Below are 19445 nucleotides of genomic sequence, written 5' to 3'. Positions count from 1 at the left end.
GCTCTCTGCCACAACTGCAGAGAATGTTATAAAGCCAACATCATTATTTTAAAGAGGATTTTTTTCAGTTAATATCATCACTTGAATTTGTCATCGAAGCTGCCTGTGACATCCTTTTAATCTAGTAATGGTATAATTCTCTAACAGTCTATTTGGAACGTCAGCATTAGGGAAGGGGAGAGAGCTGGAGAGCTGGAAAATCCCTAATGCAATTATTAGTACTTCTAAATAACTCATTCAAAAGGAAGGAGAGTCAGTTGCTGACTACATCTTCAAAGCTTTTTCCCACCTTGGGATCCATTTTCATCCCTGGTGGAGGTGTGGAAGAAAGGAAGTCAAAGCAATGACATAACTTCTGCCTTTCGCCCTTTCTGGGAAAACATCCTGTTCCACCTAATACCCTTCACAGCAATCCCTTCTCTGGCCACAGCCCAGAAAACTCTGCTAAGGCCAGAGCCCAGTGCACAGCAGTGGCAGAGGCTGGGGACAGAGGTGTGGGTGAGGTGTGGTTCTGACTCACCCTTTGTGTTCCTGTCTCTTCCTGCTGCTCACCCATCCCAGAACACGTCCATGGAGCGGTGCCTTTGGTCCTCTGCTCCTGGAGCCAAGCCTGCTCCAGCATCGTCCTCTGTCCCTGACTCTGCTCCTGATCTCTTTTTCAGTTTCTTCAGTCCCTTCCCCTCCATGATCTCTGGCCAAAAACTGGATAGGTGCCACTCCAAGGTGGCAAAGATTTAACTGGACACCTCTGTGGTGCAGGACAGGGGGAGTGCTTGGGGGTGTTTTATCATCATGATGGATTCAGGAGTTGCCCTGGAGGCTCTGTTCTCCTTTCTGCTGTCCCCTTTGGGCACTGCTCTGAAATTTGGGGACAGAGTGCTCCTTATGTGTTGATTTATTTATTTTTTAAACCAGTAAAGAAGCACAGGAGGAAATCCATAATGGGAGACAGTTGGGATTATTTTTGACCCGTGTTTTATTCCCTCAGTCAACTATAATGGGACTGCAGGAGGCTTTATGAGGAGCTGTAAAAACTCACTGCTGAGTGTGGTGGTTTAATGGTCACAGGGACTTTCAAAAAAGAAGATAGTTTATTTTTATGGAGCATCCCTTAAAAAAAAAAAAAAAAGAAAAAAAAAAAGAAAGAAGGAAGGAAAAAAACAGTTAGGAAAAATTTTACAGGGAGAAGGTAAAATAGGCAGGGAGTGCTCCCAGGGGCTGGATGCTGATTTGGAGGGAGAAAGGGCAAAGTGGTATCTAAAGAAGGACAGATCCCATTTACAAGTGGGAAGGATGAGGGGGGTAGAATGGAAAGTGAGAGCAATGGAAGAAAGAAAATGAATGTGGAGGAGTTGGACAATACAAGAGTTGAAGGATGCAATTAGAGAATGGGAAAGCAGAGGAGAGGTGAGTGTTATATTTGGGGTTAGATGTGGAAGAACAATTTTTGGCAGGAGTGGAGAAGGATGGGCTTAGTGGAAGGGGGCTGCTGGAGAGGAGGGAGAGGGGCAGGGCTGTGAGGGATTTTCCTGACAGAGCTGGTGGGTTTCTCCTCTTCTTCTGAGGTGATGGCTGTACTCTGGCATGGGATTCATGGGAATTTAAGAGTACACAATTTCAGTATTAAGTCTATTGGTCATGCCACTAGTTTCTGTACCAGGAATGCAGTTTCCAAAGATGATCTCTGTATGGGATTTACATGGACAGAAAGATTGGTAAGCAGAAGAACCTTCAGGAAGACCAAGCTTCCAGACTCCTCTCTCAGAGATAAGAATACCAGAAGTTAGTACTCTCAAAAATAGTCCTTTGTGGGTTTAATCCTAAGTGATGAAATGGCTTCTGTAATGTTCCTGGTGATGACAAACCTCAAAGAAAGGCAGGAACACTTTTGAGCAAACAAATGTTCTTGTATCCAGAATAAACGAGAAAGTGGCTCTTGTAATCCCACTGAGGACTGAGCAGCACTCAGGCCAGGAACATCCCGACACAAAGTCTTGGAATGTGGCAGGATTAGAAGGACACAGAGATGTGGTACCTCCATCTTGGCACCTCCTGCTCTTTTTATTGGATAAGAAATTTTTTCTTCCCTGTGGGGGTGGGCAGGCCCTGGCACAGGGTGCCCAGAGCAGCTGTGGCTGCCCCTGCATCCCTGAAAGTATCCCAGGCCAGGTTGGATGTGGCTTGGAGCAGCCTGGGATAGTGAGAAGTATCCCTGCCTGTGGCAGACTGGTTGGAATGAGATGGTCTTTATGGTCCCTTCCAAGCCAAACCATTTTAGGATTCTGTGAATCTCCCATCATTTTAAAGTCAGCAACCAACAACTAACCTGAAATCCAGCACCAGAGTATTTCAGTTGCAGCCTGTGTCCTCTCCTGTTAGAAGCTGCTGAGCCTTGATAATGCTGCCCCTGTCCTGGAGACCCCACAGGCCCTGAAACGATGTAGAGATAGGGAGGTCTGGAGCCATTGGCCAAATGAGACAAGAAATTCTTCCCCTGAAGAATGCAAGTGAATGAATTTTATGCTGATTTTATATACTCAGTTTAAAAGAGGAACACAACCCCCTCAACCAACCATCCCAAATCCCCAAACAAACCTCAGGATGTTTCATGGGTGGGGAAGGAAAGGGAGAGAAAATACCAAGGAGACTAAAGGCTGAAGAGCTTTTCTTCCTTGCTCTGAAGAGGAGCAGCAAAGGTTTAATGGTCTCAGGAGGAGGGATAAGGAAGCTCCAGGCAGCAGAAGTAATTATAGTAAACTGTTGTGGTTTAACCCCAGCCAGCAGCTCAGCCCCACAGAGCCGCTCCCTCCCAGCCCCGTGTGGGGATGGGGGGAGAATGGGGAGAGGAAAAGTGAGAGTGATGCCTTTTGGGGCTTCCTAAAAACAGAGGCCAGGCAGAGTTAAGGGAATAAAGAGCAGTTCTGTTTATTGAGGGGCCTGCAGGTGCATTTCAGGCAGTCAAAGCCCCCAGGGGCTGCACCCAAAATGGGCCACAAGTCAAGGGTTTCACACTTTTATAAGTTTGGTCCATTTGCACATTGGGGTTCATCCCCCAATTCCAGCTGCAGGGAATGAAGTCATTTCCCCCAAGTTACCCTCAACTTACTTTTGTTTCCATCTGTGGGGGCCTGAGGCAGTGAGGTGTCCCATGAGGAACTCATGGGTTGGGATATGGACAGGTGACAGGTAAAGCAAAAGCCATGCAGACAACAAAAGAAAACATAAAACAACCTCCCCCCCCCAAAAAAAACCCAAAACCACAAACAAAAACAACACCAAAAAAAAAAAGGGAAGAAACTATCCAAGGGAGGGAGCAGTGCTGTATTCCCCTGACCTGCTTCCCACCTGGGTGTGTGCCTCCTGCTACCACAGGCATTAAGGCTGTAAAAGCTTATTGTCAAATCAATTCTGCTCCTACCGAGCTTGGAGAGAGCAGGAGGGTGCCTTGAAATGCCTCAAATCTTGCCCCTCCCTGATGATTTGCAAAGTTTAATTTCTGTAATGGGCTCTGGTGACAGAGGCATTCACTGTTTTTCCAACAGGAATTGCTGAATGTATGAATGACTCATTCTGGAGGCGGGAGATATAATGGCAGCCTTCGATATCCTGATCTAAGGGTGGGGAGGTTGTGTGGGAGGGGAGGAATGGGATACTTTAAGTTAAATTATCCACCTTGCTTCCCCTTCATCAGGCAGCCCCTCCTTCTCTCCAAGTCCCTTCCTGGCCTGGGATCAGGATAATGCTGAAAGAAGGAAAGGGAAGGCTGAGGGACCTCCTGTGGGAGATGAAGTTTATAATATATGCATTTGCCTGGAAATGCCATAAGAAATTAATATTACAGAAACAGTGGGACTGCATTAATATTTTAATATTAAATGAATATTTAATTTGAAAGCTTTGATTTGAAAGTGAATGAGACAGCCATGACATGAACAGTCGTGCTGTTCCTGTTAAGAAATGTTAATGATTTATTGACAATGTCGGTAGCAATAACTTTACACTGTTTCAGTTACATAATGCCTTTGAAATATTGGTAAAGTGATTACTGAGAACAAAAAGCAGGCTGCCTTCTGCAGCCCTTTTGGGAAGGGCTTCTGTTAGAGAAAAGTTGTATTTCCTGCAGGAGGAGGATGCCACCCTGTCCCTCAGAGCGGGGCAGGCTGGAGCTTTGGGCCTCCCTGTCCCAGCATCACCATCCCACACCAGTTTGGGAATCCCTCTTGTCTGGGGTGCCCCAAACCAAAACACTGCTCTGACAGAGCTTCCTCAAGGCTGGGGCTGATCCTGAGAGCTTCCCAGCGCCAGTTTTCTCAGCCAGCTTCCCACAGTCCCTCCTGCCGTGGACCTTGGCGCCTCTTAAAGCCAAAAATGCCTTGCTCCAGGGTTTCTTATGGCTGTTCTGGCTGGAGACGACTCAGGGCTATCTGTTAACTTTCATGCACTCAGTGATCTTCAACATCAAAAATATCTTAATAGCTCGAGCAGGTTTATTTTGTACTTTTCAAAGGGCTGGTGCAGCTGTACCTGTAGGTTCTGGGAGTTCTCAGGGTTTCCCTCTGGGAACAGGAACACAGACAGGGGTGTTGCCTCGTGAGCATCCTGAGTTTAATCTTAAACTGCAGCTGAAATGAGAAGTCCTGGGCTGAATGGGGCTCCAGTGAACCTGAGGTAGGTGCCTCCAGCCTGTAGGCATTAGTTCCAAGGAGTCTCTGCCTATATTTTTTAGACCCCTTGAAGACTCTTAGAAAAAGCTCTCCTCTGCTGAAGAAATAGGGATGTGGAATATTTTTGTGACATGGTCTGTTACCCATTAGCTCAGAACAAGGAAAATTCATCTAAAAAATAATTAAAGAGACACTTTGGCATGGTGGCTTGAAAGCTGTACCATGCTGTAGGTTCCCAATTCCAGAAATGTGTTTCTTCTTAAGGCCAATCTTTGCAAAAAATTAGGAGAAAAATGAAACCTAAATTCACAATGTGACCCAATCTAAACAGACAGAGTGCTTTTTCTCCCTTTTTCCCCCCCTTTTTCCCCTCTCCCTCTCTTAATTTCGTGCTGTTGTTACAATCAGCCTTAGTAAAAGTAAGCTGGTGGAGTGAGGAAACAAAACCCCAATATAGGATGTGGTTTAAAGAACTGGTTCTTGAGCTTGCTGATCTTTCTCAGTTTTCAATTGTATTTCTCTGATGGCAGCCTTGGTGAATTTTGTCTCAGCAGAAGATGCTACACATAGGATGGAGGCTTGAAATTGTGTCATAAATGTCAGCACAGGTTTTTGTCTGCTGCATCTCTGCCCTGGTCCCTCTGAATTGCAGAATGGTTTGGGTTGGAAGAGACCTTAAATATTATCTACTCCCAACCCCAGTGCCATGTGCAGGAACACCTCTCACTATCCCAAATTTCTCCTTGCCCTGTCCCACCTGGCTTTGGACACTTCCAGGGATCCAGGGGCAGCCACAGCTTCTCTGGGCACCCTGTGCCAGGGCTTCACTACTCTCTAAATAAATAATTTCTTCCTAGTATCTGATCTAACCCTATTCTCTGTCAGTGTGAAGCCATTCCCCCTTGTCCTGTCACTCCAGACCTTTGTCAAAAGTCTGTCTCTGTTGATTTTTTGACTCCTTCAGGCACTGGAAGGCCACAGTTTGGTCACCCTGAAGCTTCTCTTCTCCAGACTGAACAATCCCAGAGCTGCTCCATCCCCCTGGTGCCTCCTCTGGATCCCTCCAGAAGCTCCAGATCCTTCCCACACTGAGGTGGATTCTAGGTGTTGTTTTGAGGAGTGAAAGCCCCTAAATGGGGTCACACAAGGCAGGCAAAAAGGATCAGATCAGCTCACCCCCTTGTCAAGCATGGTTAGCAAAGACCAGCCCCCACCAGGAGCTGGTAGAACATTAGCATGGAATATGTAAATGCCACCTGCCATTTAAATTCTTCATTTCCACCAACATAACTGGAAAAGTAGGAACCAGCATACCTTGATTTTGGTTGATTTGTCCCAACCTGTGCAGCAGGACCCATCACTCCACTCACCTTCAGTGAGAAAGTTCCCCTGCATTCCCCATGAAGTCATTGCTGTAAATTCCACAGGCAGCTTTTCCTATTAAAAGCTGGCAATGCACTCCTTGCCACAAAGCTTGGAGCACATGACATTTTAAGGGCTGAAATATTGTGAACACTCCTAACAAAATTGATTTCATTTGTCAATAAAAAAGCCTCACTGTTTTTCATAGGAACCGCTCAGTAAACTATTCTGACAACAACTCAAGGCTGATCAAATTAAAATCAGCCCCTGCTCTTTTTTAGAGATGAACTGATCTGAAAAGTTTTGGTATCCTAGAAAGAGTCACTAACCTTTCTGGGCAGGTCCTACAGCATTTAATAACAAAGGGTACCTTCTTGTACAAATATTATGAACTATGGAATTTAATGAGATTTGTATTGCACTATAGAAATGTACTCTGGAGAATTAATTTTGAAGTCTGTAGGTTTAAATGTTTTCTAAAAATAGCACTGAATATATACAGGGCTTTGTGCTTCTATGTCTATTTAGTTGGGGAGAATGTTTTCATGTATTATTTGGTGCACTTTTCATTTTCCTCATCCTTTTTTAAAGCATTGGTGGCAAAGGAATGAAAGGAGGCTATTTTTTGCTCCAGGATAAATTTTGATATTTCAATTCCAGTTTTTTGCCTCCTGAGGAATTTTCTATTTTCTTGAGATTCTTAACCAGGTCATTCACTCACTGATGGGTTTAATTACCTGCCTGAGCAGCGGAGCTGAGCTGCCTTTTCAGCAGCACAGCCCATGCAGCGTGTCCAGTTCTGCACACAGATGTGCTCGTGCAATAACCATCAGCTTTAAAAGAAGGATACAGGAGATCTCCTCCAACACAAACAAGGTTGCAGCTCTCTCAGATCCAGTTCTCTGCAGCTTTTATAGCTGTCCATATGATGTTTTCTGGTTTTCTATGCTTGTGGGCAAACAGGGGCTGACACTCACTGGTGAGCTGTGCTGCATCAGAGGGATCTGCGACGTCTCACTGGAGCCGGGTATCACCTCCGAGAGCAAAGGGAATTTTTGAAAATGCTGTTAAATGCATTAACAATGAGCTGGGGATAAAGTCAAAACCCTGCTTAGACATCTCGACTGAGAGTTGCCATACAACTGCAGCCAGTGGTGGGTCTTGGCTGAAAATGTATTTATACATTTAGACAGATGGAGATGGACTTGACTTGTTTAAACTCAGCTTTAGTGCAGACGAAAGCAATAGGGGGTGGCGGGGAAAGCACAGGCTGCCACCACCCTCACATATGGCAATTGTTTCCTATAAAACTTGCTATATTGTATTTATTTCATCCCCTGACATATCACAGGAGGCCACCCATGCCAAACTTTTAGCCAAAAAAACCCCAACCTGCAGCTTTTAGTGAGGGCTGTCCTCCAATTTATTTGTGTTTTGTTGTCTGTTTTCTTTTTCCTTCTGCTTTTCATCTGTCTGGTTTCTATTTCCACTCTTTCTGTTCTTCCCTCCTCCGTTTTGTTTTGTCTTGTTTTGTTTTTTTACCATGTTTGAGGAATCTCAGTTGCACTGGGAAGCCCAGGAGGTATGAGTGGAATGCTCAGATTTAATACATCCTTGCCTGAACTCTCTTTTGACAAATCAATTAATATCTGTGTGTTCTGGGGGCAGAGCATCGGGGGGCACAGGAAGATGAAGCAGCTGGGGTGCAAGGCTGGAATGAGGCTGGGGAAGCTTGGCTGGGATCAGGAAGGGAGGACTGGGGAGGGGCTGCTTCAGGTGCAAGGGGATGACACAGAAAGTGATGAGATTTTTTGAATTCTGGAGCTAAGCATGTGACTGCAGAGACTGGCTCTACCTTGCAGGCAGGCAGGTACCTGGCTCTGCAGTGCCAGATCCTGCCTTGCTCTGAGCTCTGGGCCTGCAGGATGACCCACAGCTGGCAGAGGTCGGTTCCCATGCCAGGAGTTCTGTTTGGTCCCAGGGAGCCTCCTGTGCCAGCTTGGGGCAGAAGCTGCTCTTTGCTGGTTTATGGGGGATCTCAGGGTGCCAAGTGCTGCTGGGGACCCGCCTGGGAGGGTTTGAGGGAAGGACTTGACTTGTGCTCTGGGTGCTGTGAATTCAGGACAAACTGCTCCCTTCAGATCAGCTGCTGAGGGCTGGGAGGGTTCCCCTCTTGGCTCCGTCCCTGGTGTGCATGGGACTCTGCAGCTGTGTTTTTCAAATGCCATTCAAATGAAAGCAGAGAGGGGAAATCCCGTTTCACTGAGAATAGCTCTCAAATGCTGAGCAGCTTTTCCTCTGAATTCTGTTTTTTGGCTTCCTTGCTGCAGACTGACACACGGTGTCTTTCTCCTGATCAATTTGTTTATCATTTGCTTGATTATCATCTCCAATAGCAAGACATGGCAGGTCTCTTTTGTTAATCCTGTTAGTACTGGCTTTGGAGCAGAAATCTGGTTTAGGAGAAACATTTGGGTATGTTAAACTTCCTCGAAGATGCTGCCTATGAATACCAAATCATGCATGGCCTGATGTAATTTGAATTTTCTAGATTGTTCCTGAGACTTACATTTCCATCTCTTTGGGTCCTGCTCCTAGTCTCTCCCTGTGTGTGTGTACATTCCAGCACCAAACTTCCCTTCTGGCTTTCAGGGCAGCTTGTGTGACTCTTCTGAGAGAAGAACACAAGCAGAACCCTCTTCTCCATCCTCATCTCCTGGACCTACCCCTTCCCCAGTGATGCCACCCTGGTGTGGGGGGGCTGGAAAGTCACCCCATTGCTTCTCCTGGGTTCCTCCTCCAGGAGAGCTGCTGCTGGCCTCGCTCTCATCAGTGTTTTTAAAGTGATGTATGGTTGGAGGAAGATGTCAGAGCAAAGCCCTGGAAGAGTGATGGCCTCCCATGTATCTTCTGAACAGGTACCCAGGCAGCAGAGGCCCCCTGTGCCTTCCCCAGCTGCCCCCTCCTCTCCCTGCTGCCGTGCTGTTTATCTTGTGGGGAGGACATTAGGAGGTCCAGGAGAAGAGTTTAGGCTCCAGAGCTCAGCCAGTCCTTGACCTCTGGGCTGAGACTCGCTGTGGGGAGGTGACTAATTAACAGAGACTGTTAACAGCAGTGGTGTGGGTTGTGTGTGGATACGAGGGTGGAACATCTCCTAATGCACTCTGTGCTTACAAAGCCAGGGGACCCCTGGGTAAAAAGCAAAACCATGTTTTTTTCACGTTTTTGCAGAGATACTTGACTGTCTGGTGCTGTCAGGTACGTCTTTGGTTCAGTGCAATAGTCTTTTCTCTGACAGATCCTCACAATTTGGTCTTGGCTGCTGTGGGAGCCTGGCTACTCCTGTGCATTCCAAAGGTGGATTTGAGGTAGCCCCAGCAGATGTCAGGGTGGGCTTGTGGCTCCTGTCATGTTCTCAGCTCTCTCAAGGGAGCCCAAACACAGTGGCAGTGCTCAGGGATGTATAAAATAAATTTAAAAAATGGCTCTGTCCCTCTCCTGCCAGCCATAAACCAGCCACCAGTGTTTGCAACTCACCAGGAGATGGAAATCAGCAGGAGTGTTTTCTTTCCTGGGCAGTTGACTGCTTGTCTTGTTCCCTATTCCTTCCCATCCAGGTCCTGTTCTCCAGCCCCAGAAATACTGGAGGATGTATGGCTTTCAGGTGAGATGGTTTGGGAACCACCTAGCACCTCTTGCATTATGGAAAACCCAGGGATCTCCTCATGCACTCCACAGGTTTTCCCTGTTTTTTCATGTTGTCTCTAGAATTCCTCGAGGGGCAAACAGTGCAGAAGAGATAAACACAGTGTTCTGCAGTTTTGGCTCTCACCATCATGATTTCATCTGTGAATGTTAAACCTCTGGGTGAGCAGACTTTTAAAAGAGGCATTATTTTAGGCTTCTTAAGCGAGTGGGGAAAGGGAGGCAAAGAGGTTTTCTGTTCTTTTTGGGATTTTAAACTTGTGTGAGAGGAGCAGGTGGCTCCAAGCTGTGCTTTTGACAGAGGAGCAGTGGCAGGAAGGCCTGGGGAGGGTTCTGAGAGCTTGTCCCTGCCAAGGGCACTGAGGGATGCCCTGGGCTGGGGGTGTGGGGCTGGCTGGGCAGGGTGCTGTGGGCACTTGCTGAGACCCACGAGGTCCTTCCTCTTCTCAGCACCTTTTGCTTTAGGCTGTGATTTTGCTGCCCCCAACAGTCTGCTGGTTTTGAACCTGCCTGGTGCTCTCCCACATCAAGATGTGGCCCTGGAGAAGTGGGATGTGAAGGGTCTGGTCCAAAAGTCACCCTGTGAGACCCCACTGGGGCTGCTCCCATAAACCTGGGCGTGTTTCGGGTCACAGGGACACGGCCTTGGAGTGACACCGTGCAGGTGAGGACATGGTCGTTCTCTCTTGGTTCCTGAGCAAGGATTTCAGTCAGGGCAGGCTTTCAGTGCCAGGATTTCACCTGGACAGCCCATCCTGAGCACCCAGAATTAGAGCACTCAGTGCAAATCAAAATGGGTGCAGTAATTTAATCAGGATTTACGTGGTTTAACTGAAGATTGTGCTCCTTTGCTTACATCATCTACCGTGGCTTATCACTCTCACCACAACGTAGGAGAGAGATTTTTACCCCAACCCCCAGAATGTATTTCAAGAATGTGGTGAAAAAAACACAAAGACTATGAAAGTTTTTCTGGAAATACAATATTTCATGAGGGAAATTTGAAGGATAAAGTAACCAAATTCCAGGCAAACAGGCATCAGTATTGTTAGGAAATACAGCTCTCTGCAGGGCAAAAAAGAGTGGTATGCCAGGTTTAAATAGGAATTTATAGCCACTGACTGCAAATTACCTTATAAAATTACTGAAACCTTCATAAAGCCATCAGTTATGCATTTAGTCTTGATTGTCATTTATTGCACTTCTTAATTATTCAGTAAACTTTTCTGGATTAAAGGGTGTGTTTCAAATTGACATGAGGCTGTTTTATTGATGTAAATTAACAGAGTATTTTACATAAGGGGCAGCTGAGGGACCAGCAGCAGAAGAATCTCTTATCCACTAATAAAGGCAACACAGAGCTGGTGGTGTGATTTCAAGTGAGTGGAATTGTGTGGAATGATGAGTGTGCAGGCAATAGTTACAAACCCTCAAAATCAGGATTGTTATCAGTATGGAGTGTGACCGTGGAGGCAGAACACAGACTTTTAATCACTCTGTTTAAAACAAGAGGGGAAAATGACAGATAGAGAAAACATTGGAAAATCTGGTGGATTTACACTGAGTCCACATTATGTCTTCTGTTAAGTCTTTTCCAAGACATGCTTCACATGGTTTTGCTGTTGTTTGTTTTTCAGTTATTAGCATTTCATTCATTGGTGTTTCCTCAGGCTCACGAGGAGCTGTGGCCACATTCCACCCACTGCAACCATTATGTCACCAAGCAAGTGGCTCTATTTCTCCTAGAAGGTTCTGGACTTCATGGGATTCACAAGCCAGGGTGCCCAAATCCCCTTTCCTTTGAAGCTGCTCTCTGCTCTTTGGGTTTCATTCCGTGCTGTTCCGTGGAGGCAGTGTGATTCCAATCATACCATTGCTGATTGCATAAAGTATGCCCTGAATCCAATACGTTGTGTTCAAATCTGCTGTCTGGGCCCTGTCTGATTCTGAGCAGAGTAGCTGTTGGATTGTGTTCCAGCCATCCTCATCCCAAGCCAAGTTGGGAGAGACTTGATTGGGATATCAGTGAGGGGTAAAGACCGTGAAACCTCTGCTGTGATTGATGGAGTTGTGCACGGAGAGGACAAATATGCACAAATACTTACCCAGAATAGTAGGGCCTCAATTTGGCTGTATCTGGCAGACTTTTCAGCTCAACTTTCAAGAAATATTGTTTTTAATTGACCTTGGTGTGAGTAATTTGAAGAGCCAGCGCCGCTTTTCGCAAGGAGAGTTTCAAGCATGGAAACTCCCATCGTATGTAAAATTAGTAATTTTACTGTATCATGAGTGATTAAACCTGACCCCCAGGGAGCCAAAAATAATGCTGTGTGACTTCCTTGCCCAATTAACACAGAACAAATGTGAAAATGTGTACATTACAGCAAATTGTGTGCTAATTGGCCTCAGAGAAATACTAACGACGAGGAAGAAATGGGCATGTAATTTCAAACATATTTGAGAGGTTTTGCAGTCTGCTTGCAAATAGGAGGGAAAAAAGTCGAAATTTGACAAAACCATTATTTGTTATGATTTATTCACTCAGCTCCAGTCCTGAACCTGGGAGTTATTGGCAGCTTCAGCTAAGATTCCTGCTGAGTATTTCTCCTTATAATGACTGCATACAGCATTTAGCTCAATGCTATTTTTTGGCATAGTGTCATAAATATCTATTTTAATTCTTCTCCCTATATGTGTAACTAGGGTTAGATTTTTTTATACTTTTGCTTTTTCTTGTGAAAATACCTCTAGATGCAAGACAATCTCCTTCTCCCTTTCCTGAGGAGAATATTCCACTCAAGTGCAGCAGTAGGATTATTCTCCTTGGGCAGGAACCTCTCTGCCAGGTCTGTACATCATTTAAGTACTGGCTTAAGCAGAGAATAAATGTCCATCTGTGCAGGGGAGAATTTCATCTGGTCAGGGAAGTTAGATCTGACCCACAGACTTAAGGAATCCAAGATTAACTCACTATTCCTAAAATCAAATTTCTTCCACTTCATTTTCTATCACATCTAGAGCTTATATATTACATTTTCTCTATGCTTTCACTATGTCTTTGGAATAAAACTGGTTGAAGATGTAATTTGTGGGCTAGAGGTAAATCTCATCTTTCCATACTTTCTTCTGTCTTCCATAAGTACCGAAAGCAGAACTCTGGGATTTTCCTCTGCAGCAAGAATATCCCAGAATTTGTTACTGGAGCTGTAGGCTGGTGCATTGAAGTGTGATTTGGTCACAGTGAAACCCTTTTGTAAGAGATAGAAGGTCAAGTATGTCCCAAATTAAATGATGCAGTGCTATCAAATTGAAGTGTTTCAGTAATTTTCCTTGATGATTTCAGCCAAATCACGATGTCCCTAAGCAACACCACGATTTCACAGAATTAGCTTTTTCTCCTGGAAAAAACTGGAACCAAGATTTTTTTAAGAGCCTGCTCTTCCAGCCTTGACATGTGCAAAGTTCCCAGGGATCTCAGAGGGGTTGTCATGTGGAGAGAGCAGTGTCCTGGCAGCAGGATTCCTCCTGGTTTAGCTCTTGCTGAAGTTGAACAGGTTCACTGTAAAACTTTTGGGGTTTTTTTGGTTGATTTGCAGTGTCCTCTATGAGCTAAGTTAGAGCAATGCAGCACTTTGCTCTGATCTTAAATTGTTTCTGCCGAGCAGACACAGAGACAGAAGTGTCTTTTTCACATCCCTGGGAGTTCCTCAGGACGTTTATAGGAGTTTGTGCCGTTTATTTCCCAGTTAAATGTTTCCTCTCGGTTGTTGAGTGGTTTTTAATGGCTTGGAGGTCTTGTATTAAAAGCTCTGTAGATGCTACCAGTATTTTGTCTTTCTTGTGAGCAGAGCTGTGGTGGAGGGATGGGCTGGAGAACAGAGAGGGGCTCTAAGGCTGTGGTTCTTGTTGGCTTCTGTGGATAAACCCAGCACCACTGAAAATGCCAATTGTGTACGGTGGAATGTTCAAATTAATAAGAAACTTAAAAATGACATCTTTTGGGAGACTTGTGAGCATGCAGAAGTCCTTTCTCATTGGAAAAAAATTATTTTCACCAGTGTTACAATGTGTATTTTAAGTGGAAGTTGTCAGAACAAAATGATGCTAACAGGAGTCTGCAGAAGCAGAAAGATGTCAGTCCCAGGAAAACTCTGGTGTGTGATTCGTGTTGAAAACTTATGGGGAAATAAGATGTGCCAATCATCGGTTTAGAGGATGAAGAAGAGGATGATGTGGGTGGTTTGTGGCTGGGTTTGGTGTGATTTAATTTGGTTTTACTGGATTTCTTCAGCGGGGAGCAGTGGCCCAGACACTCTGTAAGCGCCACTGTCAAGTCATTTCCACTGATTAAGGACTTAAAAAAATCCTTTTTGTTGCCATCAGGGGGAGCTTTTGAGATCTTTCAAGAGTGAAAAAAAAATATAAAAAAAAAAAAAAAAGGAGAAAAAAAAGAAACGTCCCAGCTCAGAAACAGAGCTCTACAAACCAGCAAGCAGCCAGGAGCTTACCTGTGGCTACAGCCAAGCCAAGGAAACCAGGGGAGCTGAATTCCTTAGGCTGAAAAATTAGAAATATTGAGAGAGGATTTTTTGACTGACTCCACCAATAAAATTAATAATTGATTTTTTATTTTTATTTTTTTTTAAAATTATTATTTCCAAAAAATAACCCAGGAGTCTTTGGAGCACTCAAAAGCCAAATCCTACTCTGTTGCTACAGCTTCTGGAAGGCAAATGCTCTTCAAAAAGCTTCTCTCCTTTTAGCTCCTGATGATTCGATGGGGACCTTTGATGCAACATTTGGATTAGCTGCACACAACTGCACTGAGGGGGACCACAAAAGGGGGAGCCTGGCTGATTGCATAACTTTGAGAAAATAATAAGAGGAAAAGAAGGAATTAGAAAGAGAGAGAGAGAGAGAGAGAGGGTGGAAAAGAGAGAAAGAAAGCAATTAAAAAAAAAATATCAGAGACTCAAGTTTCAAGACTCTTTATGTGCTGCAGAGGAGCATAAGGTTTACCAGCAAAGTGCAACGGGGAGTCTGAGAGGAGAAATAGCTTTCTCTTTTGCCAAGAAAAAAAAATAGGAATGTGTGTTTTGGACTGGACTGAGAAAGAAAGCTGGGGAGATTGCAAAAAGGGGGGTGCAGCATTTCTGTCACATTGATCCATTCATCTTGATTGTCTTCTTTAAAAAATAAATAAGAGGGGGGGAAGTGATAGGGGGAAAGAGGAAGAGAGGAAAAGAAGGGGGAAAAAGGAAAACAGCAGAAGTGTTTGAACCTCTGGAGCTATCTGCTCCTTCAAGCTGATTGATTAGTCATGATCCCTGCAGTTTTAATGGGAATCATTCAATTGGGAAGGTGGAGCACCCTAGAGTAGATTAGCATATTCTTGTTTACTCATCTTCTGAGGGGCTTTTTCTCTTTTCTTTCATTTTGTGGAGAAGAAGGGAGGGGGGGAGGTTGGGGGAAAGGAGGGGGTTGTGGCTTATGTTATAAAGGAGGCCAAAAAAATAAATAGATTAGAGCATCTTTTGGGGGGAGGGAAATCAGTGGGTCTGAGTCTTGGAGAAAGCTGGGGGGTTGTTTTGGTTTTTTGTTTTGTGTGTGTGTGAGAGTGTGTGTGTGTTTTTTTTAAGAAGAAAAAAATAAAGGGAAGAAAATTCAGCAGAGAAAAGAAGAGAGAGAGGAGTTCCAGCTGTGGAGGAATAGAGGAGAAGAAGACAGATAGAGAAGGAAGAACAGAGAAATACATTTCAACCAAGAAGGAGTTTTGATTTATTTGATTTTTATTTGTTTTAAGGAGAAAAAAAAAATCTATAAGCAGGAAAAAGAAAGAAAGAAAAAGAAAAAAAGAAAAGAAAAAGCAACTGAGAAGGGTTATAAAAAGAGCAAATACCAAGAAGGGTGAACAAGAGAAGAAAGTCAAGGCAAGGAGGAGCCCAAAGCTGGCAGATCGGGAGGATTTGCAGGGGAGAAGGGGGGGGAAGATTGGAAATGCAGCTCTGGAGTTTGCTGCTGCCTCTTGCGCTTCTCTGTACAGCCCTAGCCAGTGGACCCGAATGTGGGATGGACGAGCGCTCCCGCAGGGCACGAAGGGACACCAGGCACAGCCGCCAGCTCCTCCACACTGCCCCGGGCACCTGTGCCACCAGGTTAGCCCGAGGAAGGCGCTCCACTGCTGGGCTGGAGCCTGGGCATGTCCCCCGCAGGAGGCAACAGCGGGAGGTAAAGGACGAAGAGGAGTCCCTTACCCCGAGCAGGGCGCTCTATTTCAGTGGCCAAGGTGATCAGCTGCGGCTCAAGGCAGACGTAGAGCTGCCCCGAGATGCCTTCACTTTGCAAGTGTGGCTGAAAGCCGAAGGCGGACAGAGATCTCCGGCTGTCATTGCAGGTAGGTCCGGCCGTGCCTGTGGCTGCAGCATCCCCGCTCGGTGCCGGGAGGCGGCTGGAGGCGTGCGTGTGTCCGGGAGCGGGCTGTGCACACCCAGCCCCGCGGGAGTGCCCCGCACACACACCGGGCACGCCAGCGCCTCTGCCAGCACCGCCGGGCTCGCCTTCACCCCGCCGCATATTCCGGGAGATCCCGGAGCTCTGCCGACCGCCTGGAAGTATAGGCTCGCAGGAAAAGTTATGTAAACTTTTGCATAGGGGAAATGGCAGTGCCCCGGGGTAGTTTCTGTCTTTCTGAGGTGCGGGTAGAAGAGGCAGCTCTTACGGTGGGGTTTTGTCTAATTTTCAGGTTGGAAAACTGTAAGTAGAGCATTTGAAAGTGGCTTGTTTGTATGTATGGAAAGAAATGTATGTGACTGGTGTGTGGCTGCAAAGAAACGCATATCTAAGGTCCCCCTACGATTTCCTCGGTTTTATTGGCTTTTTAGTGTACTCCACTGTTCGCTCTTCAGATGCAGTGTTAGCATGTGGTTTCCAAAAAGCTATAAAGGAGCTTTTTGGCTATTGTGAAACCTCAAATGAATCAAATGAGTTTATAAAGTTCCCAACCCCTCGACACTCAGCTACGGCTGGGACTCGCGCTGCAGCTAGAGGATGTGTGGAGTATTTTTGTCTCCCCTTAGAAATGGCAAGTGTAACATCAATGATTCTAAGGTCAAACAGCCCTATAAAATCATTTAGTACTCAAAGCAGCTACCAGTCTAAGCTGTCTGAGCTGGACAATAACAAGGAGTATTGCACTTTTCTTATTTAAATTTTATGAGCCCATCCTGAATTTGGGTCCCTCTCCCCGCGTTCTCTCCCTCTCCCCCTCCCTCCCTCCCGCCACCTCCCGCCCTTTCCTCGCTTTAGTGATAAAGTGCAGCGAAGTTGTCGTGAAATCGGATACTTTTCGGAGGGTTACAAACCCTTATAAATGTCGCCACATCCATCTTTTGCTCTGAAGGAAGTCATAGAAAATGGAAATGCCTTTTTTTAAAAAAAAATAATAAAAAAAGGAAACAAGTCAGAAAGAGAAACGGGTATTGGGGGGCGGGGGGAAGACATGTTTTACAGTTCTTTTGGCAAGGAGATTCCCTGAAAGCACAAAGTTTCCATGTCCTAGGATGCCTTAAAGAGACAGGGAGGATTTCCCCTTTCCCTTTAAGCGGAGTCACTTCCTCGCAGGAGGCAGCGCTGCCTGTGCCGGTGTTTGCCCCGAGCCCCGCTCGCTGTCCCCGGCCACCTCCCTCCTGCCACATCCGCGCTCCTCTCCCCCTCCCTCACCGGCTGCTGTCTCGCAAGAAAGTTGCTTTGTCCTGAAGAAAACAAAAACTGGGATGAACTCAGCCGTGCTTTCCCTTAACTTTCCCCAAATCGCAGCTGCTCCGCTCGCTCCTGAGGAGGGAGCCGCGGTTCGTGCGGGGCTGCCGGGGTGGGCAGGAGGTGCCGGGCATGGGCTGGTCCCGTGTGCTTTCAGAGCAGTGATTTCATAGGTGAAACACATTATTCCTCGCTTTATTCCCCCTGGCTCTTCTGGTTCCCAACCCTAACTTAAACCCCAGGGCTCAAAGTGCTTCCCTTTCAAGTTAGGGAAGGCAGGATTGGGCTTTGCACAGATCTCGTCAGTACCAAAACAGGGTCAGTGTATTTTTGAAGGTGTTTAATCCAACACCTAGGACCCCGTGTGTGTCTTTGGTGCAAGTATCTCTAATTCTCACAACAGGGAACCTAGGCAAACACACACAAAGATCATTTGTAGTAAAATACTTTAATTGGATGGGGGAGGTTGGGTTGTTGCCTGTATAAAACACTTGACCCATTTTATGCATGGAAATAACATTCCACTGTGAAAAATGAAGAGAAATGCCCCAGTTTTACACCGTAGAGCTTCAGCTCAGCTCGGGAGGACTTTGTGATTTTTATTTTATTTTTAAGCTCCCCCTGCCCCCCTCGCACTCACTCTTGAAGAGGAGCCAGGTTTGGCTCTGTGTGTAAACACCTGGAAGAGCTCCAAGAGGAACTCACTTGGAGTATCCTCTGCACACCACAGCCTCCCAGACCTGCAGCAAGCTTAGGGAGAGATTACACTTCCCTCAATGAGGAAATCAAGGGTTCTGGCTGCCAAAACTCTTGGCTTTCACATTTTCACTGTTTTGGGATGTGACAGACTGAGGAGCTCAGTTCTGCTGTTGAATTTGCATCTGTAGGACCCCACTGAATTCAGGAGCCCATCTGGCTGTTTGGAGGGGAAGGGACTGGGGCACATTTGCTGGCAGTGCCAGATGTGACTTTCTCCCCAACTTTTTGTCCCAGTTGCAAAGCGGGAAGCTGTGTGGCTGTACAGATCTGAGGGAAGAGGTGGGATTGACTGGAATACACCTCTTTTTCAGAGTTGCACTTGTGTCTTCACCTACTTTCTGCCCCCCACTTTCTGCCCGTGACCACTGCTCCCCTTGCACCCCTCCCTGCTGGCATATGAGAAATTACTGCGAGTGGTACAGGAGGAGCCCCGTGTGTGCCTAGAGGGGAAACCTGTTGTGTCTGTTAAAAATCTCATGTAGGACCCAAGTTGTTATCAGCTTCTGCGCCTGAGCCCTGACATAACGGAGTTCTTCTGCTAATCCAGGCTACAGGAGTTTCTGTCTGGAGCCAACTCTCCTTACGTCACCCTCTGCTGCAGTATTCAATTTGTTTTCATAAATGGCTAATTTTACAGCGCTGTTAAGTGGGTTCGTCATTGTGCCGGGCCATGCCCTGTCTCTGATGAGAGGCAGTCCTGGTGCCAGGCTCTGCCAATTTTCACGCTGCTTGGCAGCGATGTTATTGCCGCCCTGTTTGACTCCACTGATATCTGCTCTGGCATTTGTCAGAGGGAAAGCTGTTGGGAAACTGCGAGTCTGACCCATTGATCCGCGTTACGCAAAAGCTCAGGAGCCCTGTCGGGGCTGGGCTGCGCTCCTCGGAGCGGTGCTGCTCCCGGAGCACTCCCTCCTTCCATCCCTCCTTCCATCCCTGCTCCCTCCCTCCTTCCCCGGGCCGCAGAGTTCTCGGACAAACCCTGCTGGGATGTGCGCAGCTAGCACAGCGCATCCCGCTTGTAAACACGCACATGTGCGCCTGGAACCGGGCAGGAGCCTTCCCCTGGAGCATCCCGCGCAGCCTGGGGATGCTGCTGCAGGAAAGGGTTAAGGTGAGGCTGTGCTGGGTTAGGTAATGCACAAACACCGTGCGAAATGAGGGGCTTCAAAGCGCTGCTGACCTTGGAATCAAAGAGATTTC

The 19445-nt window shown here is 46.4% G+C and overlaps 1 protein-coding gene across 1 annotated transcript in view; it reads left to right on the top strand.

Moving 5' to 3' along the window:
- Positions 1-15547: 15547 nt before the first annotated feature.
- Positions 15548-19445, top strand: part of PAPPA (pappalysin 1) — a 176950-nt gene continuing 173052 nt past the window's right edge. The window contains exon 1 of the mRNA XM_015645237.2: positions 15548-16125. Within this exon, the coding sequence (XP_015500723.1) occupies positions 15729-16125 (397 nt within the window). The 5' untranslated portion in view covers positions 15548-15728. The remainder of the gene's footprint in view (positions 16126-19445) is intronic.

This window comes from Parus major, chromosome 17, assembly GCF_001522545.3.
Source record: "Parus major isolate Abel chromosome 17, Parus_major1.1, whole genome shotgun sequence".
Lineage (NCBI taxonomy): Eukaryota > Metazoa > Chordata > Aves > Passeriformes > Paridae > Parus > Parus major.
This window is presented reverse-complemented; position numbering and strand designations above follow the sequence as displayed.